This window comes from Gracilinanus agilis, chromosome 2 (assembly GCF_016433145.1).
Source record: "Gracilinanus agilis isolate LMUSP501 chromosome 2, AgileGrace, whole genome shotgun sequence".
Classification (NCBI taxonomy): Eukaryota; Metazoa; Chordata; class Mammalia; order Didelphimorphia; family Didelphidae; genus Gracilinanus; species Gracilinanus agilis.
Genome location: NC_058131.1, coordinates 474,168,764 through 474,192,440, shown reverse-complemented (window position 1 = coordinate 474,192,440; position 23,677 = coordinate 474,168,764). Strand labels below are relative to the sequence as shown.

Below are 23,677 nucleotides of genomic sequence, written 5' to 3'. Positions count from 1 at the left end.
AAAACAACAACAAAAAAGAATGGAAATTAGGTATTAATTAGGTAGAATGAGACAAGTACATCTGTAGCAAGTTTATTTTACATTATTTACAAAAATCCAGTTAATTATCTATTTGTTGGGCTTTGCAATGATAATTATCCCTAGCAACAACGTAGGGATTGGGAGGTAGAAGTTGAGGCAATTAGCCATCCATGATAATAGTACTTAGCAATAATCCTTCCAATTTTTGTAGAAACTTCAAGACAATTCACATTTACTACACTGTGACACACACTGAAGCAACCTGTACTTCATTCTTCCTACCTCACAAAATCACTGACTTTTAATATATTCAGTCAAATTAATTACTTATGAATACTTAAAAATCCAGAAATAAGATATATACTTATATTTAACTTAAACAATAAACATTTTCTTATTTATACAATTTCTTCCATAAAATGGAAATGTAACAATTATTATTTATCTGTATTTGTTTCATAGGAATCTTTTTCCTTTTCATGTTCTTGATGAGACCATGCTAAGTTGTTTGCTATGGTATATCTTATTTCAGTCTACCATTTTTAATGTCTGGTAACATTTGCATATCAAAGGCATAGTGGATATAGTGATAGATCTCTTCGGCTTTCTGATGACTTACTTGGGCATTCAGAGAGATTTCTTCAAGAGAGCTGAAAAAGAGATTATACATAAAGAAATGGTTACAAAAGGAGTTTTCTTAGACAATATTTAATATGACTATCTCTCTTACAACAAATAAAATCACAAAAGCCTTTAAAGAAATTTAATGTTCTACATTATTAGTCTCCAAACTTTTCTGACCTTATACTCCTATTAATAAAAAAAATTTTTAGAATGTATATTTATTTGTAAATTACATACATGTACTGTACTAATATTTTTTACTTATAAAGGAGACACAAAGAGAAAAATTTTGAAACAATAAGATACAAATGAAATAAGCAGTGTTTTTAAAATAAATACTAAATATTTTTAGTGAGGATAAAATGATTGCATATACATCATTTAAAAAAGAATCCTGGGGTCAGCTGGGTAGCTCAGTGGATTGAGAGTCAGACCTAGAGACATATGGTCCTAGGTTCAAAGCCGGGCTCGGACACTTCCCAGCTGTGTGACCCTGGGCAAGTCACTTGATCCCCATTGCCCACCCTTACCACTCTTCTACCAAGGAGCCAAAACACAGGAGTTAAGGGTTTAAAAAAAAAAGAAAAAAAGAAAAAATAATCCTGATTTAACACATACTGAGTTATCATAGCAGAAAAAGATACCTCAAAAAGATTAGTAGATCCAAAAGGAATGTTTCTTTGACTACACTTTCTAAATTATGATATTCATTTTGAAATCTAATCCACCAATTTATTCAAAAGCTTTTTGCTGAAATATGATTAATCTATTTTCATCTTCCCTGATGAAGTATTGTTGCATTTTTATATCTTTAAGAAATGGATTCAAAACACAACAAATCTCTTCACTGAGAAAAAAAATTTTAAACAAGTTAGAAAATTCTGTTTCTACATTTAAATTGAAGATATGAGAATATTTAGAGGTGATACAGTGTTATCATTTTAGACCAAAAAATAAAAACCCCTACACACTTTACTTTTTAGTTGTTATACTAATCATAAAGGCTTCATATTATCATTAGCTGATAGCTCAAACATATTATATACTTAGGGCAAAGTTCATCATTAACAAAAAGAAATGTAAATCTATATTTTAAGTAATATTACTGATAATTTGAATGTTTGGGGCCAACTTCTTGTCAGATTTCTTTTTACCTAACCAAGTGCCCGAAAAAGATTATCAGCTCTGCCATTTTCTTATTGTTTCTTATTGTTCTGTTTTACTGACCTTAAAGAACAAATTTCAATTTGTGGGTTCTATGAAGGAATCTATTTAAGCCAGTTGTCTATTTAACGGAGGATTAATTTAATTAAAACTAGTAATTTGTATACTTAGGAACATGTAAACTATAGTTGAAACATGCTGAAAGTGAATAACTTAGTGAGGGCATGATTTTCAATTCTCCAAGTTTGTAAAACTCACTCTTTGCACAGGATACCTTGTATACCATATGTGACACATATCATACAGAAGCCAGTTTTAATACATATAACAAATATTTTCCATTTATTTAACTGGACTGTGATTTCAATGATATGAAACTCCTCCTATCAATGAAGATAGGAGCTAGGCAATTTATAGTCTTAGATAGTTGCTAATGATTAAGAGATTAAGTGACTTGCAAGTTCAATTCACTACACCATGCTGACTCTTATATACTAAAAAGACTAATATATTTATTGTTTTATATTAAGATAGAATTTATAATATTTTCTTCCTGCTTCCTGAGGATTCATCTTGTGCACTCCACTTTGGAGGCCACTGTCCTAAATATTTTACATCATTTGATGAGTACTTCCTCTTGAAATGAAATCATATCTAAGCAAATTCATTTTAGCATTTTAAATAGTCTGTTTTAAATTAATCAGGGTCTGCCCCTTCCTCATTCTATAGAGCAAGAAAGCAGAGATAACAGCAAAATCTCTATGTGATTGGTGACTTTAGAGGATATAAAGTCATTTAGTCCCAAAAGAGGTAGCATCAACCTAAATGTTCTGATGATTTGTGAAAATCCAGTAATTTCTCTACTTCAGACTGATACCTCTAGTAAGGCATCAGTTTCCCTTTGTCAGTATAGAATTTTACTGGTCTAAACCACCTTGTTTGTTTAGACACTGATTCAGAATACCATGGCAAAGAATTGGAAATTACAGGGATGTCCATCAATTGGGGAATGGCTGAACAAATTGTGGTATATTGTGGTGATAAAATATTATTGTACTATAAGGCAATGATGAACAAGATGATTTCAGAAAAAGCTGGAAAGAGCTACATGAACTGAGGCAGAGCAAAATAAGCAGAACCAGGAGATCAATGTATACAGTAACAACAATAATGTATGATGATCAGCTATGAAAAACTTAGCTACTTTCAGCAATGCAATGATTTGGGACAACTCTGAATGACTTCTGACAAAAAATGCTATCCATCATCTCCAGAGAAAGAAATGTTGTAATCAGATGCAGGTCAAAAGATACTACTTCCTGCCACATTAGTTTATTTATGGTTTTATTCTGGAGTTTTGGTTTTATCTGAGTATTCTCTTACAACAATGACCAATATAGAAATATGTTTTGCATGATAATATATGTATAACCCAGATCAAATTGTTTACCACCTCCAAGAAGGGGAAAGAAAGGGAGAGAAGGAGAGAATTTAGATCTTATAATTTCAGAAAACGTATATTGAGAATAGTTGTCACATGTAATTGGGAAAATAAAATATCTTTAAAATTTAAAAAAATCAGTCTACCATTCTGTTTGGCTGATTTCTTAGACTGTCATTATGTATGGTTTTATTTCCAAGAACAAGAACAAAACTGGAAGTGAGATACAAACTTATGACTCTTATTAACAGTGAGGAAACTAGCTTTAACAACATAAATCTATATTTGTTTTGTATCTTATAGTCTTAGAAACTGCCTTAGGCCCTAAGACAGTGTCTGGCCCAGGGCTAATAGAGCCAAGATCTCAGTTCTTCAAGAGTCTAGGTCCACCTACCTAACCAATAATATGGCATGTTGCTCCATATCTCATTAGGTCTTTTTTTTGTGTACATGTAAGTATTGCCCTGATAAGACTACAAGCTAGTAATATTTCTGTATTAAGAATGTAGATATGGTAATCTCCCTGCCCCACCAATAATCCCAGATCAGTTAACTAATTGCCAGATTGATTGATCAAAGTAAAATTATTATCTGAAAGCTTTATTGTCTTAATTAAAAAAATATTTTTAATATTTTTCCATGCTTCCATGATTCATTTTCTCTCCCTCCCCTCTCCCAGAGCTGACAAGTAATTCCACTGGGTTATACATGTATTATCTCTTGAACTTAGAGTTTTATTTTTTGAGTGAAAAGATAAAAATTAATATTATCTCTAGTTTCTACTATATGGATTTATATTATATTGTTTTCTATTGTATTGATTCTACAATGTAATTAATTTTATGCTGTATTGACTTTTATAATTAAGTCTGCATATGCCTAAAGTCACATTTCTATGTTCTTAAACTAGGCTCGAGAATTTAGTTTTCTCTCTGAGTTAATAAAAAAGTTATAATTAATGAGAAAAACTATTCCCTACCATTCCTTCAGCTTCTGGGAAAACAGCAAGACATCTGGTGTTATCTTTAAGTCCTGATGTTAGCTTTAAGAAATACATTGTCCCTTAAATGTTCTTACATCATTAAAGAAAGCTATTTTCCCCTAACAAATCTTTCTAGGCTCCAAAGAGTCTGTTAATTCAGGTCCACTAACAAGATCTACAATATGTATATGGGTCCCACAATCAATCAAGCATTCCTCTTTTACAGAGGGGTGGTTGCTAGCTCCACATGAGTACTAGCCCACTCTTCTTGAAGTAACCAATTAAGCTGTCCTCATCCCCATGATGCTACCAGCCCCATCTACCAAACTCTGTTCTTTGTTCTCTTGTACTTCCCCAAAAACAATATGAAGGCTAATCCTTTTGCTTTTATAGACTAATACAAGAGAGAAGAAAATTAGCTGGGTAATCTCAAGTAAGGTATTTAGTAGTGGTAGAACTAAAATTAGAAGAGGCATTCCCATTCCTAGTTCAGTGTTTTTCTACCTCATCAAAGTGACTGCCAATCTATTCTGAATGTCATAATTTCTATGTTAGGAAGTAATAAGAACATTACAGTGTAAAGATATCTAAATTTTTACCTCAACTTTTTACAATCATTCTTTAGAGAATACTTTAAAAAATCACCGAATAATAAAAATTTAAAATAAGATAGCTATCATACCTGTTAGTCATCTTTTTCACAGATGAAAAATGGTGACACATATTTAGAGCTGTTACATAGCTTATATTGGGGATACTTAAATAGAACCGGAATATGTCACGTTTATCATCTTTGACAGCTATTGGAACGTAAATACCAACATTCTTTCTCTTCTCTACTAAAGTCAATTCCTTAATCAATTCTGCAGTTTCTTTCTGGCAGGAGCTAAAAAGTATTCGAATTCCAGCACCAATTAAGGCAGACAAAAGGCTATCATAGCTCTTGGTCCTTTGAAATACTTTTGATGCAGCTCCTAATTTTTCAAAACATAAATATTACAACATTAATAACAAAAGAAAAACAATACACCATTAATATAACAAAAATTGTTAAATACTAATAAAATATTAATTCATGTCTCAGTATTGAAAATAGCCTAATCTGAGAATCATAAGAAGTTTTGGAGAAATTCAACTTCTTCCACTGAATTCAATAAAAATCTAAAAAAAAGTAAGAGTTTACAAGAAGTTGAAATAAGAGGTAGGAAATAGGAGAATATAGCTCTTATAACTATGCCTAAAATTCTAACCCCTATACTAAAATCTCTAAGAAACCCTAAATCTAACTGTCTTCTTGGGCAGGATCTTCTTGCCTGACAATGCAGGCCTAACTAATCCACACTTACTACCTAAGTTTAAATTCTCTATCTATCTGCCTAATCTAAATCACTGTCTTTATCTCCTCCAACCTTCTAAACCCAGTATCTGAATCCAAACTGTAAATGGTGAAACTGCCTGTCGCAGTCATACAGACACCTAAGAACTCCTGCTCCTTCAGAAGCCAGAGAATTGGAGTTCTCTTCTTAACTGACTCCTTCTTTTTTATAATTTGTCTCTTAAAGAGACAGAAGGCAAGACCTATCTGTTACTGCCTCTTAAAGAGATGGAATGAGTTTAAGTAACTTCCTTTAACACAGAAACTCTTCTCTTAACAAGACAGAGTGAAATTAAGAAAACTTCTTATAACAATTACCGCCCCCCCCCCCGAAGTTTGGGAGAATATTCTCCCCAATGGTTCTTACAAAAAAAAATCTATTCTATATTCTATATAAGAAACAGGGAGAAATAAAGAGAGAAAGCAAGCAAGCAAAACAAAATCTTGCAAAACGCAAGTCTCAACTTACATACCAATTACAATTATTTATAGCTACAGGATAACACACTTCTGTCTATATTCTACAGAAACAAAAACCTAAAGATATTAATCTAAATTCATCTTACAGTTACTATGTACCAAAAAAACCAAAACCACAAGAACATTATATACAACATTATCTACACATTATATACATATAATATCCCCCTTAAGTGGATATAATATCTCCCCTGAGGTAAGTGTTGATCAACACTTATAACGCTTTGCAACACTTTATCATTTACATATCATTCAGTTATCTTAACTTTTTCTATAATCCTATAAAAGTATATTAATAATAATTTCTAAATAGAAATCCTAAGTCCTATAGCTATACCTAAATACCTATACACTTACCATTACTCATTCTATTTCAAACCTTTATGTACAAGAAAACCTTTTATTGAAATGCAAAATATAACTTCGATGTCTTTGAAAATAAGTGTCCAGTTGTAGTAGTCCAGTGTCCTTGACAATAGTGTCCAGTTGTAGTCTTTGTAGTGTCATTCTTGATTATCAATTTCGATGGAAGGTACACTCTTCACATGCAAACAATCCACAATGCTTTTTCTCCTATCTTGATTGCTTTAGGGATTGTTAAAAGTTCTTGGAATGGACCTTCCCAGGCTAGCTGAGTTCCTCAGTGCAATGAAAGTTCTTTATATAAACTCTTATCTCCGAGATTCAAATCATGCAGAGAAAAGTCTCAGTTCAGCTTACACCAGAGCTCCTGATTCATGAAGTTCTTTTATCTTGATTTGCAGATCTCTAATGTATGTAGTAATATTGGTGTCTCCTCCAAGCAACAAAGTAAATACAGGATTGAATGGTTTTGCAAATAATGGTGGATGACCAAACAGCATCTCAAATAGTGAGATGTGTAGATCTTCCCTTGATCTACTTTGAAGGTAAAATAATGCTAATGGTAGGACATCAGGTCATTTCAAATGTGTCTCAGTACATAATTTGCCAATCATGGACATTAATTCTTTATTCATATTCTCCACTTGTCCTGAGCTTTGTGGGTGGAATGGCACATTAAATTTTGGTGTAATACCTAGACATGAATATATTTGTGCTAAAACCAAATCTGTAAAATGTATTCCTCTCTCCAAATCAATTCTTACTGGTAAACCAAATTGAGGTATGATTTCTTTTAATACTATTTTGGAGGTCCTGGGTTCAAATCTGGCCTCAGACACTTCCCAGCTGTGTGACCCTGAGCAAGTCACTTGACCCCCATTGCCTACCCTTACCACTCTTCTGCCTTGGAGCCAATACACAATATTGACTCCAAGATGGAAGGTAAGGGTTTAAAAAATAATAATAATATTTTGGCTAAGAACACCGCTGTATTCTTTGCTGTTGGGAAAGCTTCTAAACAAAATTTGTAATGTCCAGCTTTTGGCATTGTTATAAAATCAATTTGGAGATGTTCAAATGGTGTGCATGCTAATGAACATTCCCCCAAATGCTTTTCCTCAAAATATATATTGATTATATGCTAGGCAAGTTGCATAAGCTGCACAGACTTTGGAGGCAATGTTTGTTATGCCAGGGACTATCCATACTTTCTTTACCAAATCTACAATGCCCTGTGTTCCAAAATGACCACTTTTATGTATTGATTGACAAATTTGCTGATAAAATGTTCTCGGAAGTATTGGTTTACCTTCTAATGCCACCAATACAACATTAATTTGTTTGGCTTTAAAATTTTGCTTCCATTTTTTGATCTCTTTTTCATTATATGCCAGGGATAAATCTGATTCATTTATGACTGTCGAATTCAAAATCAACATAGGGCCTTCTATAGCTTCGAGTTTTGCAGTAACATCTACTTGGTGATTTCCTCTTGAAACAGTCAGTTCCACCTGTGTGAGCAGAATAATGTACTATAGCCAGGGTTTCAGGTAATTGAAGAGCTGATAGAACTTCATTTATAATTTTTGCATTCATGACTGTTTTACCAGATGATGTTAAGAAACCTCTTTGCAGCCAAAGGGTACCCACAGCATGGCATATTCCAAAGACGTATTTTGAATCAGTATAGATTGCAGCTTTTTTATTTCTTACTATTACACAGGCTTGTTTTAATGCTATCAATTCTGCACCTTGTGCACTTAGATTTGATGGAAGTGATGCTGACCATAAAGTTGTAAATTCTGTTACTATAGCTGCTCCAATATACCATATGCCATCTCTCATAAAAGAAGAACCACCCATAAACAAAATGAGATCTGTATTTTCTAAAGGAGTGTCTAAGAGATTTTCACACAATTTTTCTGCCACAGACATTACTGATTCACAATTATGCAATAGTTCTCTGGTGATAGGTAAATCAGGAAGCAATGTAGCAGGATTGAATGTTGTGCAGCATTTTAAAGTGATATTTTCATTACCTAATAAAGTTATTTTCATATCTTGTAAGCCTTTGGTCTGAGAATGCCTGTGTTCTATGTCTTAGTAGTAAAGCTTCAACCTCATGAGGGCACATTATCATTAGTGGGCATCCCAATATCAAATCTGCAGATTTTGCTACTAGCAAAGCTGTAGTAGCGACACTCCTCAGGCATGGGGTTGCGCCAGCAGCCACTGGGTCTAATTGAGTCAAATAATATGTAACTGGATGTTGGATCGGTCCTAAAGCTTGAGTTAATACGCCAGAAGCTACTCCTCTTCATTCATTAACATGTAGAGTGAATGGTTTATTATAATTTGGGATGCATAAGGCAGGTGCAAATAAAATTGCTTATTTCAACTAAGTAAGTGCTACTAGGTGTTCTGCATGCAACTTAAGTGGTTCAGTAAATATATCCTTTGTTAGTGCTACTAGGGGTTTGGTGATTTCCCCATAGCACGGAACCCATTGCCTGCAAAATTCTGTAATTCCCAAAATTGCTTTCAATTGTCTTTTTGTTGTTGGGGCACTCAATTTTTGGAAATCGCCAATACGTTTTGGAGAAATGAAACGTGCACCTTCAGCTAAAACAAATCCTAAATATTCCATTTTGGGAAGGCACTACTGAACTTTTGATTTTTATACCTCATGTCCTCTTTTATATAATTCCAACAGGATATGTTTACTGTCTTCTTGGCATGTTTCTGCATTTGGCAAAGCCAAGAGCAAATCACCCACAAAATGTATTAACTGGCTCTCCTTAAACTCAATTATTTGCCAGATCTTGTGTCAAAATTTGCGAAAAATAAAGTTGGACTTTCTATGTAACCCTGAGTTAGATTGCACTATGCATATAGAAATCCTTTCCAAATGAATGAAGACTTTTTTGGGGGAATCTTCATGGATGGGTATTGAAAAAAAGGCAGAACACAAATCTACTACTGTAAAATATTTAGTGTTAAAAGGAATAGATGAAATAATAGTTGATGGACTGGGAGCAACAGGATGTCTCTGATTATGTACTTATTAATAGCTCTCAAATCTTGAACAAATCAATATATAGGTTTTCCATTTTTGTCTAATTTTGGTTTCTTAATAGGTAAGATAGGTGTATTGTATTCTGATTTGCAGGGGATTATTTTCTGTTTGATTAAAGAATTTATCACTGAGGTAATTCCCTTGATTGCTTCCTTTGATAATGGATATTATGGAATAGATGGAGGTGGACCACCTCTCAGTCTAATTTGGACCGGAATAGCTGATTTAAGTAGGCCTACATCAATAGAAGATGTAGCCCAGAGTGATTCAGGTATATCTACTGGTATTTTAAAAATTTGAGTTTTATCCATATCCTGATTATCTAAAAAGAGTACTGGGAACAAATTCAGAGATTCTTCAGGGAATTCTAATGTAACATCACCATCTTGAGTACATACTATCATGGCTCTTAATTTGCACAACAGATCTCTCCCTAGTAAATTCATTGGGGAGTTAGGCATTAGAAGAAATGAATGCTCCATGGATAAAGGTTCTACAGACGCCATTCGTGGTGAAAGCTTTCAGATTTCTAAAGGAGTTCCAGAAACCCTAACAACACTAATTGAGTCAATCGAATTACAATTAGAATCAGGTGTACTCATTAAAACAGACCTTGATGCCCCAATTTCTAGAAGACAATCAAAATATAGCATATTTTGTACTTTGAGAGTTATATGTGTTTCAATGCTATCTGGGGGAGAATGGACTGGGATAATTGGTGTAATTATGTCTACATCTAGAAAATCAAATGTTTCCATCTTTGATTCCAGTGTCCTTTCTCCCCTTTTAACCTTCATAATGAACAGTGTGCACCTTTCTGAGATTCCTCTCATTGAGAAGGATTTATATTTTGGTGATTGCATATATTGTAACAATTCATTCACTTCATTTTGGTTATTGTTCCCATAGTTATCATAATTGTTATTTCTGAAATTGTTCCTGTTGCTATTGTTATTGTTTCTAAAATTGTTGTTCCTAAAGTTCCCACCATTATTCCTAATATTACTGAATATGTGATTCCAGCATCTACAATTTATCATTAGATGTCCCCTTTTTCCACACAAATAACACATTGGTCTTTGGTTTGTGTATTCTCGTTGGTTTGTATATTCTTGGAATGCTAACCCAAAATTAGTATCACCTTTTTCAAATTTATCAGTTTTTCCTTTTAATGCTTTTATCTCTTTAATGCCTCCACTAATTCATTATCATTGTCATTTTTCTTTTCATTATGTCCATTATAAGCATATACTGCCACTCTCCTTAGTTCATCCAGGTCCATATTCATACAATTAGTTTTGAAATAGTTCATTACAACCTGGCAACAATTCTTTACAAATTGTCTTCTAAGGTGTCTAATATCCCTCTCTCTCTCATTAGGTCTAAATCTATGTATCTTCCTCCTAGTTCTATCAGTTGGTCCATAAATTTTGACAGATTTTCGCCTATTTCGTGCTTCAATTTTTCAAATTTATCTCAAGTTCCTGGTCTATCTGAACACACTCTCATTGCAGTAAGAACTACTTCCCTAGCCTAGCATAATCTTGCCTAGTCCTCAGGATTGTTCTAGTCCCAATGAGGGTCATTCTGAGGCCAGTGAATTGTGCCCCAAGCCTCATTAGTAAGATTAATGACTTTATCCTTTTCTCTTTTAGTTAATAATTTGTCTAATAGATATTCTAAATCAACCCTGGTTGGATCGAACTGCCTAGATCAGTGATAGGCAAACTTTTTAAAGAGGAGGCCAAAGGAAAGGAAATGCTCATCTGCCAGTCTGTTTCTAAGGCAACTCTTTCAAAGTTTCATTGTAGGGGGCAGCTGGGTAGCCCAGTGGATTGAGAGCCAGGCCTAGAGATGGGAGGTCCTAGGTTCAAATCCGCCCTCAGACACTTCCCAGCTGTGTGACCCTGGGCAAGTCACTTGACCCCCATTGCCCACCCTTACCACTCTTCCACCTAGGAACCAATAAACAGAACTTAAGGGTTTAAAAAAAAAGTTTCATTGTATTATATCCTACTCGTTGTATTCATCAGATTAGGAATAATGTCACGCGGCCGGATAGCACATTTCAGGGGGCCTCATCTGGCCCACAGGCCGTAGTTTCCCATCAATGGCCTAGAAATATTTTCAATATTTTTTATCACTGCTCTAGGTTCCTCCTCAAATGAAGGAGTGCCTCACTTAAATCCCTCAATATCCTGTGGGATAAATTGTCTGTGGTGCCTAATAGTTACTAATTCTTTTTTTTTGGATTAAAAGTTGGTACTTCTCTTAGAGGAAATACACTATTATCAACTTTTTTTCTGGTTTTTAGGTTTAGTTGGCTTGTTGGAATTAGTAGACACAATGGCTGTCTTTGTAGTGGTGGTAGAAGCAGTGCAAGCAGCAGGTTTGATAAACTGAGCTATAATTTCGTTTTTTTTGGAGATAGTTTCAGTCGAGTATGTGATAAAATCCTCCAGATATTCCAGTCTAGTTTCAGTTTGATTATTATTCAGTTGTTTCTTTTTTCTTGCTAAAATTTGGCCAACTATTAGATAGAGTTGGTACCCCTGGATCAATCCTGATAACAAAAAGAAATCTTAGGAATGGCAGTTAACTGTAGAATATCTAAAACTGTGAGATGTAATATCTCACTGAAGGTTCTTGGTAAGGGGAGCTGTTTGAGGTATGATGGAACTTCTTCCTGTACTAATTGCACCATGGTCTTTAGCATGATTACTGTTTCTACTTTTTCCTATTACTAATTGTGAATCAGAAATCAATATAGATTAATCGAAATCCCATGGCTTGCCAAGCTCTTGGGAGTTTTAAAATATTGGTAGGAGTTTGATAAAAGCTACTGAGATTAGTTTGGTAAACCACCAACACTTATTTATTGGGAGGAAAGTTAGGTTAGGAAATAGGAGTTAGGAAACAGAAAAAAATATAGTTCTTATATAACTATGCCTAAAAATCTAACCCCTATACTAAAATCTCTAAGAAACCCTAAATCTAACTGCCTTCTTGGGCAGGATCTTCTTGCCTGATAAAGCAGGCCTAACTAACCTACACTTACTATCTAAGATTAAATTCTCTATCTATCTGCCGAATCTAAGTCAGTAAGTCTTTATCTCCTCCAATCTCCTAAAAGCAGTATCTGAATCCAAACTGTAAATAGTGAAACTGCCTGTCACAGTGATACAGACATCTAAGAACTCGTGCTCCCTCAGAAGCCAGAGAAATGGAGTTCTCTTCTTAATTGACTCCTTTTTTATAGTTGGTCTCTTAAAGAGACAGAATGGGTTTAAGTAACTAACTTTAACGTTAGCATAGAAACTCTGCTCTTACAAGACAGAGTGAAATTAAGAAAACTCCTTATAACAAAGGTCAACTGAAAAAGTCTGTCTCACTGTGGTAAGATTAGAACACATTGCAGGGTAGCCCATGTCCCAGCAACCCAGCTGCAGGCCTTAGGAGCATGTATAGCAGCAACAGCTTTGCTTTTAGCTGAGAGACAGTAAGTGGGTCAGTTGGACAATAGGAGATCATAAGAGATCTTTTGCTGGCACTGGGGGGCAAGACTGCATTTCATCGGCCATATGTGGTTCTGGGTTACAGTCCTAGTGCACTAGTTGGGAAGTAGGGTCCTTGGCTGCAGTTCTAGGATGAAAAAGAGTATTTGTAATCACAAATAGACAAGAACATAGGTCAGGAGAATAGTGACCATAAATCTCCTTAGATCAGTAATGGGCAAACTTTTTAAAGAGGGGGCCAAAGGAAAGGAAATGCTCATCTGCCAGTCTGTTTCTAAGGCAACTCTTTCAAAGTTTCATTGCATTGTATCCTACTCGTTGTATTCATCAGATTAGGAATAATGTTATGTGGCCAAATAGAACATTTCAAGGGGCCACATCTGGCCCACAGGCTGTAGTTTGCCCATCACTGCCTTAGATCATATAACATTAGAAGAACTGAAAACTTACAGACTCCTAAAACTATCTCCAAAAACATTAGTACAAAAAAACCTAAAACTTGGGACACTACCCGTATAGAGTCCAACTTCAACATAAAGTTAAAAGTTAAGAAATGGACTAGAAAAATGAGCAAACAAAAAATAATAATAACCTAAGAATATAAAGTTACTATGGTGGCAGAGAAAATCAAGACAGAAACCCAGAAGAAGCCAACAAAATCAAAGCAACTACATGCAAAGGCTCAAAGAAAAATGTGAATTGGTCACAAGTCCAAAAACAATTCCTGGAAGAGCTCCCACTTAAAATTTTAAAAATCAAGTAAGAGAGGGAGGGGAAAAATTATGAAAAAAAAAAGTGATTCAAGAAAATCATGAAATGAGAGGTGACAGATTAGTAAATATGGTACAAAAACTCACTTAAGAGAACTTCTTAAAAAGCAGAATTGGTCATATGGAAAAGAAGGTATAAAAATCCACTATAGAAAACAACTTTTTAAAAAAGATAATTGGGTGGAATAGGAAATACAAAACCTCAATGAAGAAAACAACTCCATAAAAATTGAGTCATTAAGAAACAAAATGAAAAAATAGAAGAAAATACATGAAATATCTCATTAGAAAAATTACTAAACTGGAAAAGTGATTCAGGACAGGTAATTTTTAAATTATTGGACTACTTGAAAGCTATGATCAAGAAAAAAGCCTAAACATCATCTTTCAAGAAATTACCCTGGAAAACTGCTCTGATACTCTAAAATCTAAAAGGCAAAATAGAAATGGAAAGTATCCACTAATCACCTTCTGAAAGAAACCACAATATGAAAACTCTCAGGAATATTATAGCCAAATTCTAGAACTTCCAGGTCAAAGAGAAAATATACAAGCAGCTGAAAAGAAGCAATTTAAATACTGTGGAGTAACAACCAGGATGACACATGAATTAGCAGTTTTTACATTAAAGGAGTTAAGGGTTTTGGAATATGATATTCTAAAGGGCAAAGGAGCTAGGATTGCAACCAAGTAACACCTACCAAGCAAAACTGAGTATAATTCTTCAGGGGGGAAAAAGGGCATTTAAAGAAATAAAGGACTTTCAAGCATTCCTGATGAAAAGGCCAGAGCTGAATAGAATATATGACTCTCAAATATAAGACTCGAGAGAAGCAAAGAAAGGTAAACAGGAAAAAGAAATCATAAGGGATTCAATAAGGTTAACTGTTTATATCCCTACATGAGAAGATGGTACTTATAACACCTACAAACTTTATCATTATTAGAGAAGTTAAAAGTATATAAGTTGAATGTCATGGGATGATATCTAAAAAAACAAAATTAAAGGGTAAAAAGAGGAATGCATTAAGAGGAAAGATAGAATTGTGTAAATTATCTCACATAAAAGGGATGAAAGAGCTTTTATAGTGGAGGAGAAAATGGGGCAAGCAGAAAAGGGAGTGTTTGAACATTACTCTCACTGGAATTGGCTCAAAGAAAGCAGAACATACACATTCAGCTGGGTATAGAAATCTATCTTACCCTACAGGAAAGTAGGAGAAGAAAGGGATAAGAGAAGGGAATTTTGTGCATGAGACAGATAAGAGTACAAATTGGGGGAGATGGTGGTCAAAAGTAAAATACTTGAGAGAGAACAGGATAAATGGGGGGAGGAGAATAGGTTGGAAGATAATACAAAGTAATCATAACAGTGAAAAAAATTTACAAGTTTCTCTAATAAAGGCTTCATTTCTCAATTACATAGAAAAAGGAGTGAGATGTATAAGAATACAAGTCATTCTCCAATTGATTAATGGTCAAAGGATATAAACAGGCAGTTTTCAGATGAAGTCATCACAGCTATCTATGGTCATGAAAAAAATGTTACCTATGCCAATGAAATAAAAGTTCTAGGACAAAACAAACAAAAAAACCCAAACTCAGACTCTATTTCACTGGATGAAGAGTTAATATAGGTCCCTCAGCACCAGGACAAAAAAAAAAATGATCAAGGGATGGAGTTAAGTCAAAAAAATCTCCTGGAGGAAAAAGAATGGTATCATTGAGAAGGCAGACCAGAGGGAAATAGAGCTAAAACTCAATTTGGTAGTTAGTTTGGAGATGGAGTTGGATGATTTAAATAAGTGATTCCTAGAAGTGAAGGTGCTGATAAGTCCTATATCTAAGTCAAAATATTCAAAGTAGATCTCTTGTGGCAGCAAGGATTTGGAAACAAAGTAGATATTCATTAAGAGTAGATGCCCTGGAGAATAGCTAAACAAACCTTGATAATCTATACAATGATTATTACATAAATAAGAAGAATGAAACATCACTAAGTCCTTCCTACATAATAACTAAGGTTGCCCAGAATGGAATAGAAAATAAATGCATCTCCCCTCCTACTGTTGCAGTCATAGGGAATTATGGATATAGAATATTGCATATACTGTCAAACATGAATGATTTATTCATCGATTTTCTTTCTTTTTAAATTTTTGTTACATAGGACAGCCTGATGAGGTAGAGAAGAATATATTCAGAAATGTTCATAAGATAACAATAAAAGGCTTCAAAAAATAAAATAAAAATAAATTTAATAAAAATAAAATTACTCTCCTCAAAAAAAAAAAAAAACAGGGAAGGGGTGCAGCTGGGTAGCTCAGTGGATTGAGAGCCAGGCCTAGAGACAAGAGGTCCTAGGTTCAAATCTGGCCTCAGACACTTCCCAGCCCTGTGACCCTGGGAAAGTCACTTGACCCCCCCGCCCCCCCCCCGGCCATTGCCTATTTAAAAAAAAACAGGGAGGAAACTTGCCGACCTGCCAGGTTGGCAAGTATGCACATACTAAGCATATGTGCATAGTAGCTAGAAAGGAGAGCAGCAAGGAAGATCTGAGGATTCTGAACATTCTCTTAGACTTGGGTTCAAATAATAGGAATTTTTAATAACAATTTAGCAATCTCAGTTCATTTACTCCTACCCAGAAGACAGGGAACTTGGAAAATTAATTTGTGTTCATCATTTGATTCTGGAAGCTAGGTAGTACAATGGTAGAACTCGAATCAGGAAGACTTAAGTTCCAAATCCCAAATAGTTACACTAGCTGCATGACCCTGGGCAAGCCATTTAGCCTGTTTGTCTCAGGTGCTATTCATTTTTTACAGATGAAGAAACTATCTACCAGGGTTATTAAAATAAATGAGATAATATTTATAAATCATATAAACCTTTAAACACTATATAAATGCTATCTATTATTATTAGCTATTATTATATAGCACACTCTCTTCACGTCTCTTAACAGATGAGAGGAGTAAAGAAAAATGTGAAGTGTAAATCAGACTTCCTTTGTCTAGCATCAGCAACTTTTAAATTGAGCAACCAAAATTGAAAACACCCCTACTTAATACTTTGTAAGCCATCAAGTAAGAGAATTCATGAGTCACTTACTTTGAAGAAGTAAAAGAATTCGCAAGTCACTTGCTAAAATGACTGATAAATCCAGAACTCAAAGTAAGAGTGTTCAAGTCATTTGCTAAAGTGGGTGTAACTCAGTCAGAAACTTGTGAATCCTGTGATGAAAGTTGATACCTTCAGAAGCCTATGATAAAAGGTGGACACCTTCAGAGGCCTATGATAAGAGTTAACACCTTCAGAGGTGAGAAGTGGATCCTTTAGACACTGCGCCCCTGGGTAGTACTAGGTAATTTTTTTTTTTAACCCTTGTACTTCGGTGTATTGTCTCATAGGTGGAAGATTGGTAAGGGTGGGCAATGGGGGTCAAGTGACTTTCCCAAGGTCACACAGCTGGGAAGTGGCTGAGGCCGGGTTTGAACCTAGGACCTCCTGTCTCTAGGCCTGACTCTCACTCCACTGAGCTACCCAGCTGCCCCAGTGCTAGGTAATTTGAAAGTTGTTATTGGCCCCTGTGAAGAGGGGAAGGGAGAAGAAGTCACTATAAAAGCCCTCCCTAAACTTCTTTGGCTGGAGAGACTACTGCAAGCAATCTTCTGGAGACAGTCGTCGTCTTCAACTGGTGGCCTGCCTCTTGGAAATTAACTTGGGACTTGAACTGCATCTTGGGTGAGTGAGTTGTTGGCCTTCTTTCATGGTGTCTGGAGAGAGATTAGTTTCAGAGAAGCCTTCCCTTCTTGGAGATGGCCATGTGGGTGGAACTCCGGGTCCTCCAGTTGAGGGTTAACAGGTCCAGCCAGGCTGAGCCAAGCACCAGAGCAATATTTAGTGTGATAGGATAGACATCTTCTCTATCTGTTTTTTGTATTTCACTACTCTTTCCACCTCTTTGTAAATAAAAGCTATTAAAAGTCATTTTGACTTGAGCTATAATATTTTAAATCAGCGACCACCATATTATTTTAGAATTCTCACATATTTAATCAAACCCTTAATTCCTTATAAGAAGCTGTAAGGAGTCACTCTAGCTACCTATATGTATCAAGTTAACTTATAAGTATCATATCTGTTCAATTGAGGGACTGGCTATATTTTAAAGGCAAAGGAATGATTTAAAATGTTTTTTAACCTTAGAAGCATGGTAAAATATTTAAATACAAACCTTTTTTTTCTCTGTCTTTTTCCACGATCACACATATTCTTTCAAATATATTTTGCAAATACTGAATCTTCTCAATAAGTTTAGATCTATTCATACTGTTTGTCATCTCTGATTGGGATTTTCTTTCCACTGCCATTCGGTTGCTGACAATGTAGTCACAGCCACTGAGTGGACAAACCTCTACTTCTAATCCATGAGTGGTTCTCAAAGAGGAAATTATTTCTGAACCAGAGGAGATTTCCCGGTTATCCACAAGAATACAGGTTCTTTTGCTTTTCTCTGGAAGTTCAAATGAGGTAGGTGTCATAATCAAATTTTGGTTTGAACTGGAAGTGCATAACACTAAAGGTTTTGAATTAACATCCACCAGATCACTATTAATCTAGAAAAAGAAAAAAGAAAACATGCATAAAGAACATTCAGGTGGAAAAATCTACTAATTCTTTTTCTATTTGTAAAAGCTTTTTAAAGCTATCAACGAAAATAAAAAGTAAAATGACAGGAAGGTAGTAGAGAGAATCTAGAAAACAGTCACAAAGATAGAAATGCATATAAAATTAAAGCAATTTGCAACTATGCCCAGAAAGTTATAAATTGTGTCATACAAATGTAATGAAGTATAATTATGGCATAAGAAATGATGGAATGGACAATTTCAAAGGAAACAAGAAAACTTTTACGAACTAACACAGAGCAAAGTGAGCAGAACTAAGAGAATGTTATAAAACAAAATTAACAGAGAAAAACAACTATGAAAAACTTTGGAAATCTGATCAGTATAGTTATAAACCACAAATCCCTCAAAATCAAGATGAAATACACCACTCCCTTACAGAGATGATAAACTTAAAAATAAAGAGACTAGCTACATAAATAGATATTTTTAAACTTTTACCTTCATCCTAGAATCAATACTAAGTATTGGTTCCAAAACAAAAAGGCAGTAAGAGCTAGGCAACTGAGGTTGTGACTTGCATAGGGTCACACAGCTAGAAAGTATCTGAGGTCAGAGACATATTTTTGAACATTTTTATCTTAAAAAATTTAATACTCAATGTTTCTCATTTTGCTGCACTCATTTTTACATAAACTGAAATAGGATTCTGAAATATATTCTTTAATTCATCATGAAACTATACTTTTATTATGTTGACTGTTAAGCACATCTTCAATAAACAGTCCTTTTTTCCCCCCAAGTTTTGCCTTGATCATAGCTTATAAGATTTTAGGAAAGGATAGTTGTTAAATGTTAAAAGCATTTCCTTGTTAAATGTTTTTCTGAATTTCTTAATATAGTGATATGATTTTTGTTTTCCTTTTTTATGACTATATGTTGGTAATTACTAACATATTGATAGTTTTCCAAATACAGACCTATACTTGCATTTCTGGGGTAAATCCAATTTGGTATCATGTATAATTATCATGTATCATGGCTTTGATCTCCTTACTAATATTTTATTTTTTTGCATCAATACTCATTAGGGATATAATCTATAGTTTCCACTTTCTATTTTGCCTTTCTCTGGTTTAGGTATCAAGAAGGAATATACTGGGGGAAGATTCTCTAGCATAATCTGAGAGTACAAGTAGAAAACACAACAGAAATAATGGAAGGATGGGATATTTGTGCCTGTCACATAACAGATACTTAACAAAATGTTTGTTAACTTATTCCTACAGAATGTCCTTGATATGGTTAATTTTATAAAATATAGTATAGTATAGATATACATACAGTAAAATTTTTACCATACGTTATAAGATAGGGAATTGCCATGAAAATCTTTTGAACTGCTTAAAAGTTTATAGCAAAGGGCATAAATTTTAAGTGGAATTTCTCTTCTTATCTTTTCCTGCTTTGTTTTATTGGTAATTTAGAGAAACACTGAAGAATTGTATGGATTTATTTTATACATTGCAGCTTTGATGAAGTTGTTAGCGATTTAATCAATTTCCAAGTTGAATATTTCTAGATCATCATCTCCAAAAAGTCATATTTTATTTCCTCTTTGCCATTGCTTATTGTCTCAATTTCTTTTTTGACTTATTTTCCAACCATTTCAAATAATAATAGTGATAATGGACATCTTTGCTTTATTCTTTTTTTTAACCCTTACTTTTTCTGTCGTAGAATTGATGCTAAGTATTAATTCCATGGCAGAAGAACAGGAAAGGATAGTAAGGGTTAAGTGACTTGCCCAGGGTCACATAGCTAAGAAGTGTCTGAGGTCATATTTGAACCCAGGACCAGGAAGTCTCTAGGCCTGACTCTCTATTCATTGAGCCAACTAACTGTCCCTCTTTGCTTTATTCTTGATTTTATTAAAAAGGAATCCCTCTTGTAGATGAGGCTGACTTTTAGTTTTAGAGAGATACTACTTATATTAAGGAATAATCTATTATCCCTTTACTTTCAGGTTTTGTTTTTTTTAAATAAGAATGAGTGTTGTATCTTGTGCAGACCTTTTTTCAATCTTTTGGTATAATCACATGATTTTTGTTGTTATTAATATGATTGATTATGATTGTAGTTTTAAAATATTTAACCAAGCCTGCATTCTTGATATGGTCATAGATCTTTATGTTTATATTTATTTCAAGGGTGTTTCTTATAAATAACATATTGTTGTGTTCTGCTTTCTAATCCATTCTGTTACTCTCTTCTGTTTTGAGTGAGTTTATCCCAATTTTACAATCACAGTTACAATACATAATTGTTTAATTCCCCCATCACACTCTCTCATATTTTTTCTTCCCTATGTTTTACCTCTCACCTCACTTTAGAGAAATGGTGGTGAAAGGAGAGTGTACCACACCACTACTCCAAGTTAGATGCTCTCTTGCTCCACTTCTTTTTTCCTCATTCAAAATCTACAGATTCATGTCTTTTCTTTCCATTTATACTCATTTCGAGATTCATCTTCCTAGTCTGTTTTGCTGAAAACAAATTCTCCCTTAATCTGGCTTTCTTCTCCCTCCTCCCCTTTCTCTTCTGTTTTCTTGCTTAGTGAAATGTATTTTTGTACCCAACTAACGGTTGTATTGTTTTGTATTATTCCCTCTTTTGACCAGTTAGATGAGGAATTTTTTTTAAAAAGGTGAAAAATAGTCCTTGCTTTCAAGGAGTTCACAATCTGATAAGAGAATTCAATTCCTTAATAAATACTTATTAAATGCCTACTATGTGATAAGTACTGGAGATACAAAAAAGGGGGAAAAGTCTCTGGCCTCAAAGAGCTTACAATCTAATGGGAGAGATAACATGCCAACAAATATTTACAAAGAAAGCTAAATACAAGATAAATAGTAAATAACCAAAACTGGGAAAATACCAGAATTAAGAATTTTAATTGGGACTTAAAGGGAATCAGGGAGGTCAGTAGCCAGAGCAGAGAAGGGACAACTTTCTAAGCATGAGAGATAAAACAGCCAGAGAAAATGTCCATAGCTGAGACATGGTTGATCTTGCTCATAGAGAAGACAACTTACAAGACTTCCTGCAGAAAGTGGGATTTTATTTGAGAAGTGAAAGCTAGGAGTTGGAGGCAGGAAAGGAGAGTACTCCGAGCATGGGGAGAGCCAATAAAAATGCACAATAAAAAAGTGGAAGGTCTTTTTCAAGGAACAGCAAAGAGACCAGTATCACTGGATTGTAAAATATAAGGAGATGAGAGGCAGGCCTAGAGACAGGAGGTCCTAGATTCAAATCTGACCTCAGACACTTTCCAGCTGTGTGACCCTGGGCAAGTCACTTGACCCCCATTGCCTAGCCCTTACCACTTTTCTTCCTTGGAAACAATACATAGTATTGATTCTAAGATGGAAGGTAAGGGTTCTTAAAAAAACAAAGAAAGAAACAAATAAATAAATAAACTATAAGGAGAGTAAAGTATAAGACTGGAAAAATAGGAAAGGGAGAGTTTAAGAAGGGAACAATTTAAGAAGGACCATAAAAGCCAGAGGATTTTGTGTTTGATCCTGGAGATAAAAAGGGAATCACAGGATTCAATTGAATAGCAGGGAGTAACAAGATTACCCTTGTACCTAAGGAAGATCAATTTGACAGCTGAGTAGAATATGTAGTTCAGGCAGAAAGATGAGGCAGTGAGATGATAGAGAGTCACACCCAGGTACTGGCAATGTCAGAGAAGAAACAGGAGAAATGCTATGAAAAGAATATCAAAAGAGCTGGGTAACAAATTATATGGGGGAGAATGATGAAACAGAATAAGAAATCTGAGATGACATCAAGTTTAGGTTACTGGAGAAACGTAGAGAGGGAGAGAAAGAGGAAGGAAGACCATATTAATAACAAAAAAGCATATGATTAAACCAAAAGATGATAAAAATGCAAATGGGGGAATAAGGGAAAGGACTGTGGGGAAAAAGGTTTTGTACAATGACTGGGACAGGAAAGGTTGGGATATGCTAGTTATTAAAGAAAAGGAGTTTAGGATCAAGATTGAAGCAAAGATGCTAATCTTCACTACTATTATCAGATGAAATGATGAAAACGCTAACAATGGCAATAAGACAGGAGAGGAATTAAAGGTGTAAAGACGGGTAAAAAGAAGATAGTAAATCCTCAAAAATCAACAGTATTTCTATATAATAACAAAATCCCAGAGGAATTACTAGAATTGTAATTCCTATTCCAAATAACTATAAGATGCACAAAATATCTGAAGACAAAGCTACCAATGCAAAAAACAAATAAAAAAACTCTAAAGTTTCAATTACAAAGTATTCCTTAAAGAAATACAAGATAATTTATATAGCTGAAGAAATATTCAGTGCTCATGAGTAGGTAGTGTCAATATAATAAAAATGACGATATTACCAAAGTTAATTTACACTTTTAATGTTATACAAATCAAATTATCAAAGGAATTCTTTAAAGAACTAGATAAAAGGGTAAAGAAAAAATAAATTGCAAAAATAAGAGCTCTAAAAAAAGCAGGGGACAAGAAAGAGCACTATCCACATCCAGAGAAATACTGTGGGAGAAGAAACGCTGAAGAAAAATATATGATCGATCACGTGGTTCAATGGGATTATGACTGGGCTTTGACATTAAAAGATCACTCTCTTGTAAATATGAATAATATGGAAATGGGTTTTGAACAATGATACACGTACACCAGTGGAATTGTTTATCAGCTCAGGGAAGGGGGAGGCCATGGAAAAATATTCTAAAGAAATAAATTTTTTTTTAAAAAGGAGGGGATAAGAGTGGGGGACAAAAAGTACTTCCAGAACTTAACTATTTTGTAAAGCAACAATTATCAAAACTATATGATATTAGTTTAAAAAAAAAAGATCAATGGAATAGAAAAAGGAGAATCAGAAATAATGGAACTCAAAAAATCCAAGGTTTGATAAACCAGAAGACAATTTACTTATGAAAGAACTCTATCTGATAACAATTCCTGGGAAAACTGGAAAAAAGTCTAGCAGAACTTGGGCTTAGATCAATATACCCTTATACTATATTCTACATATATATGACCCTAAAGATCATACTATTAAAAAATTAAAAGAGAAGCAAGTCATATTCCTTTCACAGCTATGGGTAGGAGATATATTCTTAGCCAAAGAAAAGGGGCAATTACAAAAGGAGCGA

General features: G+C 34.3%; 1 protein-coding gene across 1 annotated transcript in view; it reads right to left on the bottom strand.

Annotated features, from left to right (window-relative positions):
• Window positions 1-544: 544 nt before the first annotated feature.
• FANCM (FA complementation group M) overlaps window positions 545-23,677 on the bottom strand; it is a 108,726-nt gene continuing 85,593 nt past the window's right edge. Inside the window, exons 21-23 of the mRNA XM_044662056.1 lie at window positions 18,052-18,433; window positions 4,915-5,206; window positions 545-671 (exon numbers count right to left, since the gene is read on the bottom strand). Coding sequence (XP_044517991.1) covers window positions 545-671; window positions 4,915-5,206; window positions 18,052-18,433 — 801 coding nt within the window. The remainder of the gene's footprint in view (window positions 672-4,914; window positions 5,207-18,051; window positions 18,434-23,677) is intronic.